Here is a 20,581-nt window from a genome sequence, read left to right as displayed (position 1 = left end):
AAAAAAGGATAAACTGAATATACATTATGATTCAAATTTGTTGAGACACATTTATATATACATACATTCAAAATGAACATTTTTCACAAGTTAAATTAGCTATCTCCAGATGGTGGCATTACACATTAATTTTTCTGTGTTAGCTCTATTTTCAAATGGTTCTTTATAATGAGCATGTAAAACTTTTACAACCAAAAATAATAATGGAATGGAACCCAACTAATAGCTAGAAGCTAAGAACCATCTCTGGGGGGCTAGTATTTCATCCTTAAGGTAGCTGCTTATTTCAGGAATGGTTTATAAAGGATATAAATTAATTCAGCAAGATTTTCCTTATACAGTCAAGAATCTTCATCACTCAGATTCTCTCCCACTTTACGTTCTTTGCTTTATTTTTTTCTCTCACCCACCAGCTATATAGGTTCATCTGAAGCTAAAAAGGTGGAAAGAGCAAAGTGAAGAGTAAGGCACATTCTGAACCAAAAAGAGTTGCTGAGTTTTTCCTTGGGACTCTATCTAACTCCTCTTGTGACTGTGGTAGCCTGAATGGAGGAAAGAGAGCACAGAAAACTAGCAACTCCCATTCCCATAAAAGTATTTTTCTGAAGATGAGAGTACTTAATAACCCTTCCACTACAAATAAAGAGATGATATTTTATTTTTTTTAAGATTTATTTATTTATGCATACAAAAGCTGGGGTACAGGCCAGAGATACGGGGGTGACAGGATTCACCAGAGACAGAGTGGGGAACAGAACAGGCAGACTGACTGAAATACACTGCTGAGGGGAGCAGCGGGAGAGACAAGAGAGGTCTGCTGCATCATGTGGGTTGCTCCCTGGTGGGCCAGAGATCAAACTTGTGCTGCAGAGGCTGCGGATTGCTTCATAGTGTGGTGCTTAAACCCTTGTGCCACCAGGGAGGCCCAAGAGATGATATTTTAGAGAATGTTAGAAAATTACTTATCCCCAAAGACACTGGATCCAGTCACTGGTATGGAATATTTCAGGTGTTTAACAAGAAGACTAAATTTTAAGCTTCTTGAGGCTAAATTCTCCCTCATACTTGTTTAGAGTCTAGGACAGTATCTCACACAGTGTCCAAGAAGAGGGTGAAATCTAGAAAGAAAAAAAATATTTCTGTGGGTTTTAATATGACTGTGTTGTGTCTCACAAGCTTACAGACCCAGTGGAATCAGTCTTGTATTAATGACCAAGAGCTTGATGAAATCACTGGTCATCAAAGGATGAGCAATGGGACAAGTGGCAGAGGTTGGAGCTTTTCAAAGAATGTATGAAGAAGGGGGAGAAAGAACATATCTGGCTTGGACAGCATAACTAATGATGATTTAATATTTGGAAAAGTGAAAAACATGTATATAACAATTCTTAGAGGTGAAGTGCAAGGTGTGGATGCTGAGAAACGTGGATGAAATTTAACACCCACATCAGAACACACACCCCCCAACAGGTGAAAGGGATGTCATATTCATGCATATGGATTTTTTTTTAAAGTTTGAGAACCACTGTACTTAATCATTGGGTTGTTCAAATTATCTTATTAAAAAGGAAAGAGTTATCCTTTAGACAGCAGTGAGCATGACTTTCGCTGTCTCTAGAACTAAGTGTTCAATCCCAACTGTATATACTTCCTACCCTTTATATTTACCTTTATAAAATATTTATCTTTCTAAAAGCTTAGGGGATGATGCTCACCATTTGTTTTCTTCTAATCTACTTGTGATCCATTTAACAATTTTCTTAACATGTTAAATACTCCTAAGCATCTATGGGTCTGGTACTTACAAAAGCAGACAATATACTACAATGTGATCACATGGACAAAAAGAGTCTGCATATACTACTATGTGATCACATAGACAAAAGGAGTCTGGAAAACCCACATGTGTACACTGTAGCTGGAGGAGGGAGAGCAGAGCAGAAATTGAAGAAGAGAAACCCTTGGATAATGAGTTCAGTGGTTCTCTCCACCAAACCAGGTGAGTGAAGGCACAAATAAGCATGTCTGTGTACAGTGTGTGTACATGTTTGTGTGTGTGTGTTTCCTGAGTACACCTAACATATCCACCCAAAGTGTACTCTTGGCAACCTCAACACATCGCCGAGTGGAAATCAATTAAAAGACTGATCTGTATATTTGCACATCAGGCTAAACTTAAAGGAAGCCTCTCCTGGTGTCAGAGCCCTTGGGGAAGAACATTCAAGGAAGTACTTATCTTTATTCTACAACCTGGATAATCAAGTAGCTGTGAAATAGGCCATTTGGTTTTTAAGTTATTCTCAAGAAACAGTGACCACTGGTAAGCATTTCATGGCTTTAGCAGGGTGTGATCAAAAAATACTTTTCCACCTCACAATTAAATCCTATGGAACTATTCTCTCTATACTTTGCAATTCTTTACCTGAACTTTAAAATAAAATAGAGAGAATACTAAAGGGAAAACCATTCTCTAAGTAAGACATTGTAAGTACAATGTGCTTCTGAATTGCTTTAATAAATCTCACTACAATCTCTTAAACATCTCTGGGACAGTGAATCCTTTAGAGGAAAAATACATTCCAAAGTGGTAATGTGCTCCCAAATGGGGGGTGAGATTTCAAGATTTGAAACTTGAATGCCAGGGCCAGAGTCCATTTGTTAATGTCCTAGTCTTGGATAATTGCCCTAACCTAACCACAGCCTCAGGTGCTGTGGGGGTCATAGAAATCCTGGAAGTAATAACTCCTCCCTCATAAAGGTTACTGTCAAGCAGATTAAATGAGATAATCCAATCACAGTCTCCAGCACTCAGAAAGGACCCAAAGATGTAAATGAGGTTAACATTACACAAAGAAAAGAAACCATGTACTATTAATCATTTTCAGACAGGTTTTAAAATTTGAATTAATATCAATTGATCCCTGCCACTATTCCCCACAAGGAAGGCACTTCGACAAACTTCTGAGATGATTTTTAGGATTTCATGATAAAGATACAGGCTAGCAATTCAAATTCCATTTATACAAAATAATTTCCTGGCTAAAACTGTCACTTCTGAGAATGGCACCTTTTCTAACCCTAAACCCTCAAAGTCTACAGCTAAGAACATAAGCAAATTAGAAGCCACTTTCTTTACGTAGCTTTCGAACAAAATTCCACAGCATGAACTTCTAATGTTTCTTGTCCATAGATTAATAATAACCTAATTCAAAACCACATCATTTCCTTTTTCTGCTTCATTTCCTTCAAAGTGAAACATATTTTTTTCTTGGACCAGGAATAAAAATTTCTAGATTAACTCAGCAAATTGTTACCAGAAATGCAATTTTATGATAATACTATGTCAGGGTAGTCAAAAACCAGAAAACATCTGTGTGGTGTTTGTTAATACATAAAAATAACCTAATATATATAAGGTATACCACCTAAGTGGAAAATTGACTATATTACTAGTAGTGCAAGCAGAAATTACTATAGATTCCATCATTACTGTGTTTTGAAGTCCATTTGGGACCATTTTAAGAACTGTGACACTTCTTTAATCTTGGCCAGAGGTCAGAAACTGCTTGGCACAGAAACTTTATTTGGCCAACACAGTATCTTAAAAATTATTAAATGTCTTCAGGTGGGTCATGCCCTCTATTTACCCATCAGGCCCTTATAGGCATTTTAGTTCTCAAACCTTGTCTAAAAAGACCCACACTTACAGAGAAGAAACCATCAATTAAATGGGTAACTTCCTTATAGCCTAATCAAGTCCAAAGACAGGACAATTAAGATACTAACAGTTGCACTCAGAATTTCTTCTGACTTGTTTATTTAATTTAAATATATACTTTCAGTGTATTTCTGTAACAGTAGCTCATTTGATTAAGGTTGCTGAATTGAGTTGTTCAAATTCATTCATAGGTGGTAGAGAAGGAAACAAGAAAATAGAGTTTTAAGAAATACAATGTATGAAAATTTGGACAAATTTTTCCATTATTTTCAAAAATTAATAACATTTGGTCAGTGGTTTATTTTTCTTTATATAAAAGGTGAAAGTTCACTCAATGCAATATTCAATGTAATATTTAAAGAGGAACTAATTTCCACTAATGCATTTTGATGAATACTTACACACACACACACACACACACACACACAGAGAGATAGAAACACATACATACTCATACTTGGAGCAAGGACTGAACCAACTATTATTTTCATTTTTTTCAGTTCCACTGTACCTACTGGTAGATTCTAGTCAACTGACAAATTATGTGTCTGGGTCCCAAATAAGAGAACACTGGAGAAGGTTTCCTAAAGCATTAGTTCAGGCATCCCCCCAAAGGTGTTAGGTTTTAGGCACTGATGAAGCACAAGCTAGCTGGCTTTAGAGTCCAAAAATTAGTTCAGAGGTTTTTTTTAAATTATTGCAGAGGAATCCTTCCATTCAAACAGCCCCTGTAAGTAAACCCTTTCCTCCCACTTCTTCATCAGGACATGAATACAAGGCACCTGGTAGTAAATCAGCTTCAGCAGATGTTGCCTCTGAACTCCCCTGGATTAGTCTCTCTGAAGGTTCTGGCGAATTCTCTCTCCATCTTGGACTTGACTGCTGTTGGGAGATTTCCCAGAGAGAAGGACACGGAGAAGGGAAACCCAGAGCAGGTCGCACGAGTGGGTCCTCTTGAAGGCCTACTTCTTGGATACACCTGTTGGAAAGCACTTCCTTTTCTTTGGAGTTCCGCCATTTCATCCTTCTGTTCTGAAACCAAATTTTCACCTATTGATAAAAATGAGTGGACAAAATGATCGTTTATTCCATTGGCAAAGTCCTTGTGCCTTGTTTGCATGAGTTTCTTAAAAAATATATGAGAAATGGCCAACAGGCATATGAAAAAATGTTCAACATCACTTGTAATCAGGGAAATGCAAATCAAAACTACCATGAGATACCATCTTACACCAGTGAGAATGGCACATATTAAAAAACTAGCAACTACCAATGTTTTGCGAGGGTGTGGAGAAAAAGGAACTCTTCTGCACTGTTGGTGAGATTGCAAACTGGTCCAACCACTATGGAGAGTTGTGTGGATATTTCTTGACCTACTAAATATAGAGCTTCCATATGATCCAGCAATTCCACTCCTAGGTATTTACCCAAAGGACACAGAAACATCAATTTCAAAGAGCACCTGCACCGCTATGTTTATAGCAGCACTGTTTACAATAGCTAAGCTTTGGAAACAACCCATATGCCCAAAAATAGATGACTGGATCAAAAAGATGTGGTACATATATACCATGGAATATTACTCAGCATTCAAAAAAGATAAGCACATGCAATTTGCAGCAACATGGATGGAGTTGGAAGGGATCATGCTCAGCGAAATAAGCCAGAAAGAAAAAGAAAAATACCGGATGGGCTCACTCGTAGCAGGAATCTAGAAAACTTAAATAAGGGACCAGGAAAAAGAATAACTATAAGAAAGTAAAAATCAAAATCAACAAACAGCTATGAACCAGAGACACTCTATGGGGGATGGGGGGTGAGGAAAGGAGAGATTGGAGTCAAAATAAGGGGGTTGTAATTGTATGGGGAACATAAAAATAAAATTTAAATTAAAAAAATTTAAATATATATATATATATGAGAAATTACTTTAGCATAATATCCCACACTCACATGACTGCAGTAAATTGGTTACATCCCATTCAGAGGTCAGTCATGCATCTACCTGGGTTATTAATTTGATCCTCACAATGACTATAGGAAGTTCTCACTTCACAAGTAAGTAAACTGAAGCTCAGAAAGATAAACCAATTTGAGGTGGCTTTGCCAGTAAAACAGAACCTCTTAGAAAATGCCCGCCACTGTCTGACTCCCAAGTCCAGGCTCTCAGAGACTTGCAGGCCTCATCAGGAGCTTTTTGATACTAAATTAAGAATATATTTTATTTTTTAATTATTCTTTTTAAGAATTATTTTTTATTTATTTATGCATACAAGAACTGGGGTATAGGCCAGAGGTACGGAGGTAAGAAGATTCCCCAGAGACAGAGTGGGGGGCAGAACAGGCAGACTGACTGAAACATACTGCTGAGAGGAGCAGCGGTGAGATAGGAGAGGTCTGCTGCGCCATATGGGTCAGCTCCCTGGCCAGGGATTGAACTCATGGTGCAGTGGCTGGTGATAGCTTGATAGCACTGAGGCTTTAACCCCTGCACCACCAGGAAAGCCCTAAATTTTAACATGAGAGATTGCCCCCATCTCAGATTGCCACTATTGTGCACCCACACCAAATCACCCATTGTCCACAACCACCATTGTCCATTTTTCCCTCTTACCCCTCACCCACCCCCTACATATTATGTTTTGATAACTGTAGATTATAAGTTTCCTATTTTAATTACTCCACAAATTTATTAAACTTGAAAAATGAAGCTCAATAAATAATTGAAAAAAAAATTATGCCAAAAATTCTTATGATGGTAGTTCCAAATTTGAGCCAAACCTTTCTTCTACCTCATCTCACTGGAGCCTCTCTTTATTATTAACCTCCTCCTTTACCTACACATGCCTAAGCAGAAAAGATTCCAGTAGACTTTCCTAATCTCTTAAAAGCCAATCACTTTGTTTTCCTGTTCAGTACATTGCATCCTTTCATGAACAACTAAGTTGATTTCAATTTTTAAAACAAAAACTAGAAAATTTTTGCCTAAAGAAATAAGTATTAAAGTGTATCATCCAAGTATTCCTGCAAGGAAAGAATTCTACCTGAGATTATCTCTTCTGATTGGCAGAACAATTTCTTCTTTTTGTCAACTTGATTGGCAATGTTCAAAATAGCCAAAAATGAAACCTTGGCCAGGTAACTGATTCCAAGACTTCCATCTAAGCTACAATCCTGTGATTAAGGTTTTTCAGGAGAAAACAGGACCAAAGTGTACATATCAGGGCATTTGATCTCATTCATAAACCCAGTTTTTATTTGCAGTGGGCATTTACTCCCAGAAACCCTGCCATGTATTTAAATGGGTTTTCACTATGATAAATATTGTTCCCATTAGAGATTCATCATATGTTGTTTTCTTTATCCCTTAGTTTTTCTGCATATCTGGGAATATTTGTTAAATGGTATCTCAATGAAAAAACAATCACAGGGGCCTCCCTGGTGGTGCAAGGGGTTAAGCACCGTACTATGAAGCGATCCGCAGCCTCTGCAGCACGAGATCGATCCCCAGCCAGCCAGGGAGCAACCCACATGGCACAGCAGACCTCTCCTCACTCGCCTGCTGCTCCCCTCAGCAGTGTATTTCAGTTAATCTGCCTGTTCTGTTCCCCACTCTGTCTCTGGTGAATCCTCTCATCCACCATGCATCTCTGGCCTGTACCCCAGCTCTTGTATGCATAAATAAATAAATCTTTAAAAAAAGAAAAGAAAAGACAATCACAAAACTCTTCACAATCAATGGTGTTGGTACAAATGTACAATATTTGGGGGAAACATAAAACATTCAATCTCTCAACAAATAAGATTGATTAATGGATTAAGCAGCTAAACAAAAAAGCAAAACTATGAAAGTTCAAGAAGAAAATATAAGTGATTATCATGATAGTCTCAGGGAGAGGAATGTTTTCTTAAACAAGAAAAAAAATACTGAGGTGATAAAGCAAAAGTTGAACAGAGCTGGTTACATAAAAATACAATAAACATAGGGAAAATTCACAAACTACCCAAAAGAATTGCACACCATGTTTATAGCAGTATTAGTCACAACAGCCAAAGAATGATACAAAATCCAAGTGTCCACTGATGGATATACGGAAAACAAAATGTGATCTATACATGCAATGGAATTTTGTTCAGCCCTTAAAAATAAGGAGTAGTTTTTGATACATGGTACAACATGGATATATTTGAAGACATTATGCTAAGTGAAAAAAGTCAGGCACAAAATGGCCAATACATTCATGAGGTACTAACAAGCATGCAAATTCACAGAGGCAGAATGTAAAATGGGAGAAACAGGAGGGAAGAATTGTTTCAGTTTTGCAAGATGAAAAAAATTTTGGAGCCAGGGGGTGGTGATGGGTGGACAACAATGGAAGGGAATTTAATGCAACTAAATAAATTATACACTTAAAAGACGGTTATAATAGTAAATTTTGTGATATGTATATTTATCAAAACTTTAAAAAAAAAAGCTAAATTAACAACAAAACTTAGAAAACTGATTATAGAACTGTGATTACCACAAGGGGAAGGGGAGAAGGGGCAGGAACTATGGGGGTAGACTATGGGTATTTTGGTGGTAGGTATAGTGTAGTAATAACACCTGAAATGGGCAATCCTATACTTCTAAACACACAAATAATGATATAAACCCAATATTAACTCAATTTAAAAACCCAAACTTGTAAAAAAAACATTTCAACCGCTGTAAGAGGGAAATGTTATGAAGCATAATATACTGAATATTTCTATCAACAGTTGAAATAATTGCTACATATCACTAAAAAGACATGAGGTGCAAGCATGAACAGACCAATTCACAGATTAAAAATTGTCAGAAAAACAATTAAAAGATCCTTAAGTACTAGTAATTAGGAAAATTCAGATCAAAAAAATAACACATAGCATTGCCAGTGAGGTTGGCAACATTTTTAAAAGTTAAAAATCATGGAGTAAGAAATTTGATGTCATCCAATATCTTAATACAAAATTATATTTGAAGGAGAATTTTTTAATCTTTCAGAGTTTAAAATGTATATAATCTTGAACATATAAATCCCACCTCTCGTTCCCTATTTTTGCAGAAATGTTTTTAAAGTGGATAAAGATATCTAATAGTGAAAATTAGAAGTAAAGCTGACGATGGCTAGATGAACTAGATTCATATATATTTTATATCATGTCATATATATATTATATCATATATGCATCTGATGGTCTCTCAGAAGAGACTGAAGAATGAAGCAGACATGTATGCATTGACATGAAAAAACAGATCCCATGGCATTTGAATGGGGTGGAGGGGAAGGCAAAATGACATTGATGATCAGCAGCATTATTCATAACAGCCCAAAACCAGGAACAACAAATGCCTATCAGAAGTAGAAAGGGTCAACTGCAGCATGCCAAGAATGGAATACTATACAACAATGAGTACAGAGGAGCTACTGCTACACGCAACAGCATGAATGAACCCCACAAACAGAATGCTAAGTAAAAGAAGTCATAGATCAAATAATATGTACTGAAGTATCCTATGCATAAGGTAACCTATGCATAAGGTACAAACACAGGCAAAACTAATCTACACTGTTTGAAGTCAGGAGCACGGACAACCTCATTAGGATCAGGTAGTGACTAGAAGGGCTTGTGGGGCTTTCTGGCCCAGTGGTTAACATGCTCCTGATTCATCTGCGTCTTGGTTGTCCAAGAGATTTGTACTGTCCTTCAGAGAAGTCAAGATTTATGCAGGGGTCTCCCTGGTGGCACAAGGGGTTATGACATAACCTATGAACTGAACACAGCCACTACAGCACAAGTTCGATCCCCAGCCAGAGAGGTGACCCACATGGCGCAGCAGACCTCTCCTGTCTCTCCTGTCTCGCCTACTGCTCCCCTCAGCAGTGTATTTCAGTCAATCTGCCTGTTCTGTTGCCACTCTGTCTCTGGTGAATCCTCTCACCCTCCAAAACTCTGGCTTGTATCCCAGCTCTTGTGTGCATAAATAAATAAATCTTTAAAAAAAAAAAAGATTTATGTAGGTATGATCTTGTTTTTATTTAATGTATGCATAAAATTTTATGTATTTTTTAAGAGGTTTTTTTTTTTTTGCCTAGAAGAACTGGGGTGTAGGCCAGAGGTGCAGGGTTGAGAGTACTCACTAGAAACAGAGTGGGGAGCAGAAGAGGCAGACTGACTGAAATCTACTTCTGCGGGGAGACAGGAGAAGTCTGCTGCGCCATGTGGGTCAGCTCCCTGACCAGGGATCAAACTCAGGCCAGAGAGGTGATAGCACTAAGACTTCAACCCCTAGGCCACCAGGGAGGCCCTAATGTATATATACAATTTAGGTCTCGTTTTTTCATTCGTAAACTAGGGCTACTCAAACAAATTACTTTATGAGGTCATTGTAACAATAAATGACATCAACTATTGAGGCACATTGTTGTCACTTATTCAGGTTCTGCATTATAAATTGATGCATATACAACACATGTAAAAATTAATTTAAAAATAATGTGTTATATTTAAACAAATTTAGACAAGAGTCATTGATAAATGACAGTAGTAACCAGAAGATGGGTTAGGAGAGGAGTAGATGAGTTTGCATTTTAACTTTACTTATTTCCCTTTGTTTGAATTTATCATAATAGGTACTATAATTAACATAATTGTCTAAGTAGATGCATATATGCAAATAAGGAAATATTACATTACTTCTGAGATAGCCCACCAAATTCAGTAAGATAAAAAGCATCCACTCCTGAAGGACTTGAATTTTAAAAATAATATAATCAACGATAAAAAATATGTGTCAGTGGGCCACAGCTGGAAGAGAACACACAAATAGGAAAAGAGTTGGTTTTCTCTGGGGAGGAGAGATAATTAACAGCACCTCACAAATATTTTCTTTAATATGTTCTTAAGTTTTCTTTTCAATCCTATTTTTAAGAAGCCAGTATGTACTATCTCAGTTTCTCAGGGCACCATCAGACCAAAGCTAGCCACTTCCATCTTTTAACATTTACCTCAAATTCTGACTCAGCTAGAAGCCCCTAAACTTGCATATTTTCTCCCCTCTTACTCTGGAGCTTTCTATTATACCAATCAGATGTAGACCAGGCTACTGAATTCCCAAACGGTCCTTACTCAGACCAAATATTCCTCTGAGGGTCAGACAGTCCACTGCTGGACTCCCACAAGGGCCAGTCACACAGGCTGTCCCTTCTAGGCTCCAGAGAGACCACTTGATTATTTGGCAGTATATCTAACCTGCTAAGGGATGTCTCCTATATTACTTTCTCCTATTATCTAACTGTTCATAAGTTCTTGCTTTGTTTTCCAAATGGCTGTGTAAACTCCTGGGGTGCAAGGAGTGTACCTTAATTAGTATTTATCACTATTTTCTCTTACTGTGAAACAGCACAGGGTCTTGGAAATAACAGACAAACATGGTATAGCTACCGATATTTCTGTCATACGTATAAAACTGCTCTGTGACACACACACAAGTCTGATATTTGTCCTTGTTTCTGAGTGAGAAGCTGGCCACACCCTACAGTGCTTCCGATGACTCAAAAAAGTTGGGAGTGGGGCCTCCCTGGTGGCCTAGGGCTTAAGTCTCAGCACTATCACTACAATGGCCTGACTTCGATCCCAGCCAGGGAGCTGACCCATATAGGGCGCAGCAGACCTCTCCTGTCTGGCCCGCTAACCCCTTAGCAGTGGATTCAGTAGATCCACCTGTTCTGCTCCACACTGTGTCTCTGGCAAATCCTGTCACCCCTGCACCTCTGGCCTACACCCCAGTTCTTCCACGTAAAAATAAATAAAATTTTAAAAAATATGGGAGTGGCGAGGATATATCCTTAATGAAAGTAAGCAAGAGTAAGGAGAGTTTCATCCAATAATAACTGGTTTCCTAAAGACCAAAGCCAGAAACCAGATCATTTTTATTGAGGGAAGAACAGAAGAAAATGATGGTTAAGACAAATCCTCAAAATAAGCCAGGCAGATGTAACCCTGCACCCTGAAAGGAGTACCTGGCGCATTTCAGCTGCCACCACCTCCCTGAGTCAAGTGCTCTTGTGCTTTGAATATGTGGACAGCTGTGGGCACCGGCTCCAAGTTAAGGGGCTCGGACCCCTGACTCTAGATGCCTGGAAGGGAGCCCAGTTCCAAGCAGCTTTGCCATATGACAGTAGACCTCGGTTTACTTATCTATGGTTCCTTACCAATAGAAAGGGGACAACAGAGTGCTTATTTTATGTGGTGATTCTAATAATCAAAATGCTACTACCTTATATTATCAACTATTCGTAGCAAGTCAGTCTTTAATTGCATATTCTGGACTTCCTGCAAGGCCAGAAAATCAATCAAAGTTATATAAAATATGGAGGAAGCAGGATGGAGAGCCAGGAGGAGACCTGGAGGAGGCACATGGAGCCGAGAGACGCGTGAAGAAACTGTGCTTGCCTTTTGGTCGTAGACTGGGTGACACAGATGTGGAGGCAGTAAAGAAGAGTGGAGAAGCATATCAGCCCTTTCTTTCTCCTATGTGACTTGAAAGAGGTACCTCAAGCTCTCTGACCTTCTTAGCGCCTACAAGGAATTGGACTGTTCATAATAGTCCCAACTTGTTAAGCTTGTTGGGCTAGTGGAAGAAACTGAAGGGTCCTCACTACAAAGGGGATCTATATAAAAAAAAAAAATTTAAAGCAGAGGCAAATGCTATGAATGATCTCGGGAGGGAAGAAATGGAAAATTTTAGAAGTATACAAGGGGCCTCCCTGGTGGTGCAAGGGGTTAAGCACTATGAAGCAATCCGCAGCCTCTGCAGCAGGAGTTTGATCCCTGGCCAACCAGGGAGCAACCCACACGCCAAGCAGACCTCTCCTATCTCGCCTGCTGCTCCCCTCAGCAGTGTATTTCGGTTAGTCTGCCTGTTCTGTTCCCCACTCTGTCTCAGGTGAATACTCTCACACACCCCACCCCCCGCATCTCTGGCCTGTACCCCAACTCTTGTATGCATAAATAAATAAATCTTAAAAATAAATAAATCTTTAAAAAAAAACAAAGTTATATAAAATACGAATGTACAAGTAAAAATTCTAACAAACATGAAAATACTGAACCGTAGTGTAAAATAATGAAATTTTATTATGAGAGCTAATGACTCACTCATTCCTGCCCTGATTTTGGATTGGCAATGAAAGAAAGACAGGAAAATTGATTCTTGATGTATAAGGAATTATGTGACCTGCTCTCTCTCTGCATACAAAACAAAAATTGAATGATATAAAGGCCATCTCCTAAGTGTTTCTCTTCATCTGGGAAGAATTAGTCCAATGGTAAAAACCTAGACCCCTCAGTAAATATATCTAAGTAGGAATTGTGACATATATTTCCACCTACTAAAAAAATAAGAAAACCATTTCAACCACGCTGCAGGGAGGGCCCAGCACCCTGCCTAGTACAATTTGCCAAATGATTGCAATTCATGACATCCTGTTAGAAACATCCTGTTAGAAATCAGGACCCTCAGACATCTTTCTGCTATTAGTACCTGCGATTCCTTTAGTCCCAAGGTGATGGCAAGTTTCTTTCGGTCTGTTTTGCTGATGTATTTCTGCTTCTGGAACATTCTCTCCAGAGCCTTCCTCTGGTCCTCAGAAAAGACAGCTCTTCTCAAAATACCCCTCCGAGCTTTGGAATGAGAGTCTGGTGAAAGGAGGGGCAGCGTGCTCTCTTCTCCTAGGGGGAAATAAGACACAGAAGCTTATGTTAGGGGGCCTACCTGGTGGTGCAAGGTGTTAAGCACCACACTTTGAAGCAATCCGCAGCCTCTGCAGCACAAGTTCAATCCCCAGCCGGCCAGGGCCAGGGAGCTACCCACATGGCACAGCAGACCTCTCCTGACTCGCCCGCTGCTCCCCCCAGCAGTGTATTTCAGTCAGTCTGCCTGTTCTGTTCCCCACTCTGCCTCTGGTGAATCCTCTCACCCCCCCCCAATATCTCTGGCCTGTACCCCAGCTCTTGTATGCAAAAATAAATAAATCTTAAAAAAAAGAAAGAAGCTTGTGTTAGGGAGGGAAGGGTTCCCGCTTTCCCAGGTGAGCGCCCACCACCTTCCGTAGGCCCAGATAGCTCATTTCTCTACATGAGAGGTACACAGGTCATCCACCCAACGTGGTTTGCTACTTTGGAAAGTACACATTTCCAGATCACAGAGCCCCAGTGCAGAGCAAGGAGTGAGGTGGTTTAAGCACTTCATTTTTTTCCTAATTCCTCCATTATCTATTCATTCATTTATTTTTAAAACATGTATAATAAAAATAAGTCTAGCACTCTGTTCAATACCTGTGGTATGAAGATTATGGAGTGGGATGATGCCAGGTCATAGAGGACTAAAGGGGTTTGGGAAATTATCCCGGCAGTAGGGAAGATGGTTATCAGGGTGTGATATGATAGCAACAAACACACATGGACCAGTTACTTGTTACTGTTATTCTTTGTGTTAAGCCACAATATGCATTATTTCATGTAATCTTGCCACCCAACCTAGGCCATAAATGCTACTAGTATTCTCCCCACTGTACAAATGAATAAAATTAAAGCTCAGGGAGCTTAAGTAACTTTGTCCAAGGTTTGATTTCAAAAAAAAAAAAATCTTCCTGGTTTTTTTTTTTTTTTTTAAATCAAACCTTGGACAAAGTTACTTAAGCTGACTGAGCTTTAATTTTATTCATTTGTACAGTGGGGAGAATACTAGTAGCATTTATGGCCTAGGTTGGGTGGCAAGATTGGATGAAATAAAAAGGACAGAGAAACATCAATTCCAAAGAGCACCTGCACCCCTATGTTTATAGCAGCACTATTTACAATAGCTAAGCTTTGGAAACAACCCAAATGCCCAAAAATAGATGACTGGATCAAGAAGATGTGGTACATATGCACCATGGAATATTACTCAGCATTCAAAAAAAGATAAACACATGCAATTTGCAGCAACATGGATGGCGCTGGAAGGGATCATGCTCAGCGAAATAAGCCAGAAAGAAAAAGAAAAATACTGGATGGGCTCACTCATAGCAGGAATCTAGAAAACTTAAATAAGGGACCAGGAAAAAGAATAACTATAAGAAAGTAAAAATCAAAATCAACAAACAACTATGAACCAGAGACACTCTATGGGGGGTGGGGGGCTGGGAGGGGAGGGATTGGGGTCAAAATAAGGGGGTTGCAATTGTATGGGGAATATAAAAATAAAATTTATAATAAAAAAATAAAAATAAATAAAAATGAGAGAAATTAAAAAAAAAAAAACAGGAAGACTGATTCCAAAACAAATGCTCTTAATGCTACAAAATACAACATGTGACTTGTATTTTAGAAAGAAAATGTTAACAAATGAATAAATCTTGTCAATCATCCTAAAATATGATAGCTCTCTTTCAGATTTGTCTAAAAGATTATCAACACTTCCCCACTAGTCACCTGGTCTTCATTCCAGTTCAGCCTCACATTAACATTTCACCAAATTGATAAAACATAATTTGCTCATGTATTTTTTTGCCTTTGGATATTTCATTTTTTCCCCTAATTTTTGATACATACAGCTGTGATAATGGTAGCATGTATTATTTACAAATTTAGAATGCCAGAACCAGGAAAAAGACAAAAGTTGCAGGCAATCATAGATCTGAGGCATATAGCAGGGGAGAGGGAGGGACAGCAAGTCAAAACAGGGGAGGGAATAGCACAAGAGACTGTGGTGATGGGTCAGGGAGCTGTAGTGTTTATCCTCCCAGTATTGTAATATTCACATCGCCTTATAAATGCCACAGAAAAACAACCTAAGTGCCTCCAAAAAAGAGAAGAGGATCAAGAAGATGTGGTCTATATACACAATAGAATACTACTCAGCAATCAAAAAGATAAACTCATACCATTTGTGACAACATGGTTGGAGATGGAAGGTAATGAGCTAAGTGAACTAATCTAGGAAGAGAAAGTTAAATACCAGGGGGTGTCACTTATATGTGGAATACAGAGTAACCAAACAAAGGGGGAGATAAAAAAACAACACTTGAAACCTGACCATAGAACTGAGACATCAGAGGGGGAGGGGTGAGGACAGGCTGGGGAGCTAGCACAATGGACTGTGGTGGAGGACTGTGGTTGCTTTGGTGGTGGGTTTGCTAAGGTAACTTACACCTGAAGGAGAAGATCCTATACTTGCATAATACTAACAATGATGTAAACCAATGCTACTTCAATAAAAAAATAAATTTAAGAAAAAATGCCATAGCCCTTGGGATGTAATCAAGCCCAAATTTTACAAAGTCTACTTTCACTGATGTCCTCACCCTTCATCCTCTCATGAGATCTTGGTTGTTTCTTTTTTTTTAATAAAAATTTATTTATTTATGCATACAAGAACTGGGGTACAGGCCAGAGGTGTGGGTGTAAGAGAATTCACCAGAGACAGAGTGGGGAACAGAACAGGCAGATTGACTGAAATCCACTGCTGAGGGGAGCAGCAGGCGAGTCAGGAGAGGTCTGCTGTGCCATGTGGGTTGCTCCCTGGCTGGCCAGGGATCGACTGTGCTACAGAGGCTGCGGATAGCTTCACAGTGTGGTGCTTAACCCCTTGCGCTACTAGGGAGGCCCAATCTTGGTTATTTCTCCATATACAGCATCACTTATTTTTGCCTGTCTCATAGCTTGTTTTAAAGCTCTTATCATGAAGTCAGGTTTTGCAATTGGAGTTACTACTGATGAAAGATTAAGCAGTTTGATGGAATATTAGCCAATGATAAAAAAAAAATTTCTGAATCTCTTTCTTTTTCTAAATTCTTCTCTGAACTCTCCATGGTATAGAAAATTGGCCCTTCTGCATTATTTCAGAGCAGAGACTCCTGTGTTGTGATGATGAAGCCTCAAGACAAAGGACTCTGGAGTATGGAAGACCTGGATCTGCACCTCGCCACTTACCTATGTGACTTGGAACAAGTTACACCGTCTCTGAGTTTTGGGATCAGTGCTCCAAGGATTTGTTGGAACTGAACAAGAAAATTTTAGTGCCTAGACCACAGTAAGGATCCACAAATCCACTTTATTTCCCCTTGTTGTATATCATTTGATTCTCACAATAATCATATGCCACAGAAATGCCCTACAGATAAAGAGGTATGCAGGGCAGTTAAGGTCCAAAGCTACGCAGAGGAGGGAGTAGACTAGGGGAGGGGGCATCTAATTGCAAAGCTACGCAAGGACACAGAGCTCAGCTGGGAGCAAAGACTTCTGAATCCAAATTCTTGGCTCCTTCCTCTGCACCACAGTGATTCTTTACTCAGGCATGACTGGTCAAGAATGGGGAGGGAGAAACATTTATTAACACAGCTAGAGCCCCTGTCTGTGACTACAGCCTTCTCCACCCTGCCCTGGATTAGTACGGGAGCCTGGATACCTGGGAGAACCTGGCAAGGGTGTGCTGAAACTTCGGGATGTACTGCTTGCTTCATAGTTTGATTGCGGCATTCTTTTTTAATATTATTTTTTTTATTTTCTTACACTGTTGTTCATTTATTGTACAGTTATTGGTTTCTCCCTTCAAGTGTAGTCTCTTTATTTCTCCCACCACCATAGCACCTTGACCCATCACATAGTCCCTTAGGCTCTTCCCTCCCCTGTTTTGACCGGCTCTCCCTCCCCCTCCCCTGCTATATGCCTCAGATCTATGATTTCCTGCAAGTTTTGATTTTTCCTGGCTCTGGCATTCTAAATTTGTAAATAGTACATGCTACCTTTATCAAAGCTGTATGTATCAAAAATTAGGGGAAAAAATGAAATATCCAAAGGCAAAAAAATACATGAGCAAATTATGTTTTATCTATTTGGCAAAATGTTAATGAATCATTAAAGCTGTGGCAACAGCAAAGAAAATATATTAAAATACACATGATATATAAGATACATTGTATGCTTGCAATTCAATAAAAATGCAAAGAAAAAGGACCAAAAAGGCAAAAGCAAACATTAAGCTAAGCAATTGCTGTAGCCTAGCTGTTATGGACAAATCATTCATCTTCACTGTGCATTTTAAGTCTCATTCTATTTGCTAAGGAAAATAAGCAAACATTGTTGGAAGTGTTTGAGGATAATCTGGATAATTATCGCTGAGAGACAATGCAAGATTAATTCAGTTCATCCTCCCAGAGTACACAGTTGATAAGAAACAGTCCAAGTTTTCTTACACAGAGAGCCACAGTTCAGAGAGAGAAAGATGGGTAGACCACAGCACTGCAAGCATTTCAGCACCACACAAGAAGCCACATATTCCTGAAGATCCAGAGAGTAGATGTTGAGAGAAGCAGCTCAAACAATAGTGATTTTTCTCACCGGTCATCTAGACAAAGGCAGGCAGAGCCACGGGACTGGCATTTGCAAATGTATTCACTGGGTGAGGAATCTCACCAACTCAGTACTTCCAGTTTGAATGGGAGGAACACAAGGAATAGATGAGCTGGGAAGGCAGATCAGAGCTGGGGTGACTGAAACAAACTTAGGTGATGACAGGTCTCATAGAGAGAAACCTTTCAAGGATGAGCTGAGCAATTCAGCATTTTGGAAAGCCTGATATTCTCTGAACTAATAAGAATTACATCCATATAGAAATGCAAAATAAATTCATGGACCTGTAAACTCAGACAAGAAAAAAATACAGGGCCTTCCTGGTGGCCTAGGATTTAGTCTCAGTACTTTCATCACCGTGACTTGAGTTTGATCCCTGCCAGGGAGCTGACCCATATGGCACAGCAGACCTCTGCTGCAGTGGATTTCAGTCGATCGGCCTGTTCCGCTCCCAACTCTGTCTCTGGTGAACCCTCTCAACGGCCCTACCTCTGGCCTACACCCCAGTTCTTGTATGCATAAATAAATAAATAAATATTACCAGTGTGGTAACTGCTAATATTTGGGGGTCATGGTCCCAAACAAGGCCTCAACCTCTGATGGGGAGACCTGGAAGGGCTGTGAGGTTCAGAGAGTTACCTCCTGGGTCTGGCCCAGGAGGTTTCTGCACCTAATCACAAGCCCCAGTACACCCGAAGGACAAAGACAAGCTACAACAATGACAATATCTTCTTCTTTCTTGCCTTGTAGCTTTCTTATTTCTCCGAGTGCTGCTTTCAATACACATATCCTGCTCCTTTTCAAGAAGCCATGTCCTCGGGCACCTCCAAGAAGCTGTCCCAGGGTCTCCCTGGTGGCCTAGAGGTTAAGTCTCAGCACTATCACTGCTATAGCCTGAGTTTGATCCCTGGCCAGGGAGCTGACTCACATGGCGCAGCAGACCTCTCCTGTCTCAGCCGTTGCTCCCCTCAGCAGTGGATCTCAGTAGATCCACCTGTTCTTCTCTCCACTCTGTCTCTGGGGAATTCTCTCACCCCCCCCCCACCCAACCCTGCATCTCTGGCCTGCACCCCAGTTCTTCTATGCATAAATAAACAAATCTTAAAAGCAAAAGATTAATGTGCTATGTCTCAAGTCAGAGGTTACCAACAAGCCTTTCAGAAACAGAGTTTGCTCATCATTTTATATAGAGTCAATGATAAGCTTCTCAGATAAGAAGAGACAGGAAGGCACTAGTTTAAACCAGGCCTCATAAACAGGCCAGCTAAGATGTCATCCATCTCCATAAACTATTTCCTCAAAAGGAAGTTATTTCAAACTTGGACTCTATTTCTCTCCTTCCTAGACTCAGTTTCCTCCAACATGGGCTGGTCTTGTCTGTAGCTCAGCTTTTCCTTTTCCATTTTTTAAGATTGATTTTATCTATTTATGCATTCAAGAACTGGGGTGTAGCCAGAGGTGCGGGGGGTGAGAGGATCCCCCAGAGACAGAATGGGGAGCAGAACAGGAGAATCTACTGAACTCCACTGCTGAGGGGAGCAGCAGGTGAGACAGGAGAGAGCTGCTGCACCATGCGGGAAGCTCCCTGGCAGGGGATGTAATTCATGTCACAGTGGCTAAAGATAGCTTGATAATGCTGAGACTTAACCCCTTGTGCCACCAGAGAGGCCCTTGTAGCTCAGCTTTTTCTGTAATCACTCCCAACAGCCACCGCCTCCTCTCCTATCTTCCAGGGATTTCTCAATTGTTATTTTCAATTGTGGAGCTGCATGTGTAATTGATGCAATTTCTGTGATTTAGAAAGGGAATAAAAATATTTGCCTGACTCCCTCTGTTTACACTAGAAGTCAATTCCAATCTCTAGATCATCTAGTTTTGGGGACTGTTATATGATATTACTTCATGAGGATACAGCTTGATTTTCTAAGACTTTCTCCCTTATATTGAGTCCAAATTCAACTGCCACTAAATTTTATTCATTGGTCCCGACTCCATCTTCTATATCTACATTGAATCTGTCAATACAACTTGAAGATAACTATAATGTTCTATTATTCCTCTGAGTGAAAGACACTCAATTTCTTCAAAAATTCCAGGATAGTCACTTAAACGTTTTACCATCTTAAGTGTTGCCTACCTCCTGGCCTGGTTTTCTTATTTAAGTTTATTCAATCTATCTTTGAAAGTAGATCTCTGGGGCCTCCCTGGTGGCACAGGGGTTAAAGCCTCAGTGCTATCAAGCTATTTTCAGCTTCTGCTGCCTGAGTTCGATTTCTGGCCAGGGAGCTGACCCACATGGCGCAGCAGATTTCTCCTGTCTCACCCGCTGCTCCCCTAAGCAGTGGATTTCATTCAATCCATCTGTTTTGCTCCCCACTCTGTCTCTCGCGAATCCTCTCACGCCACCCCTGTCCCGCACCTCTGACCTACACCCCAGTTCTTGAA

At 39.8% G+C, this 20,581-nt stretch overlaps 1 protein-coding gene across 1 annotated transcript in view; it reads right to left on the bottom strand.

Annotated features, from left to right (window-relative positions):
• Positions 1-4,435: 4,435 nt before the first annotated feature.
• Positions 4,436-20,581, bottom strand: part of DBX2 (developing brain homeobox 2) — a gene marked incomplete at both ends in the record, with an annotated part of 36,631 nt that continues 20,485 nt past the window's right edge. Inside the window, 2 exons of the mRNA XM_084256463.1 lie at positions 4,436-4,768; positions 13,287-13,474. Of these exons, the coding sequence (XP_084112589.1) occupies positions 4,436-4,768; positions 13,287-13,474 (521 nt within the window). The remainder of the gene's footprint in view (positions 4,769-13,286; positions 13,475-20,581) is intronic.

Source organism: Talpa europaea (assembly GCF_964194135.1).
Source record: "Talpa europaea genome assembly, chromosome: 15".
Classification (NCBI taxonomy): Eukaryota; Metazoa; Chordata; class Mammalia; order Eulipotyphla; family Talpidae; genus Talpa; species Talpa europaea.
Note: the sequence above shows the minus strand (reverse complement) of the source record. Positions and strands in the feature narration are given on the sequence as shown.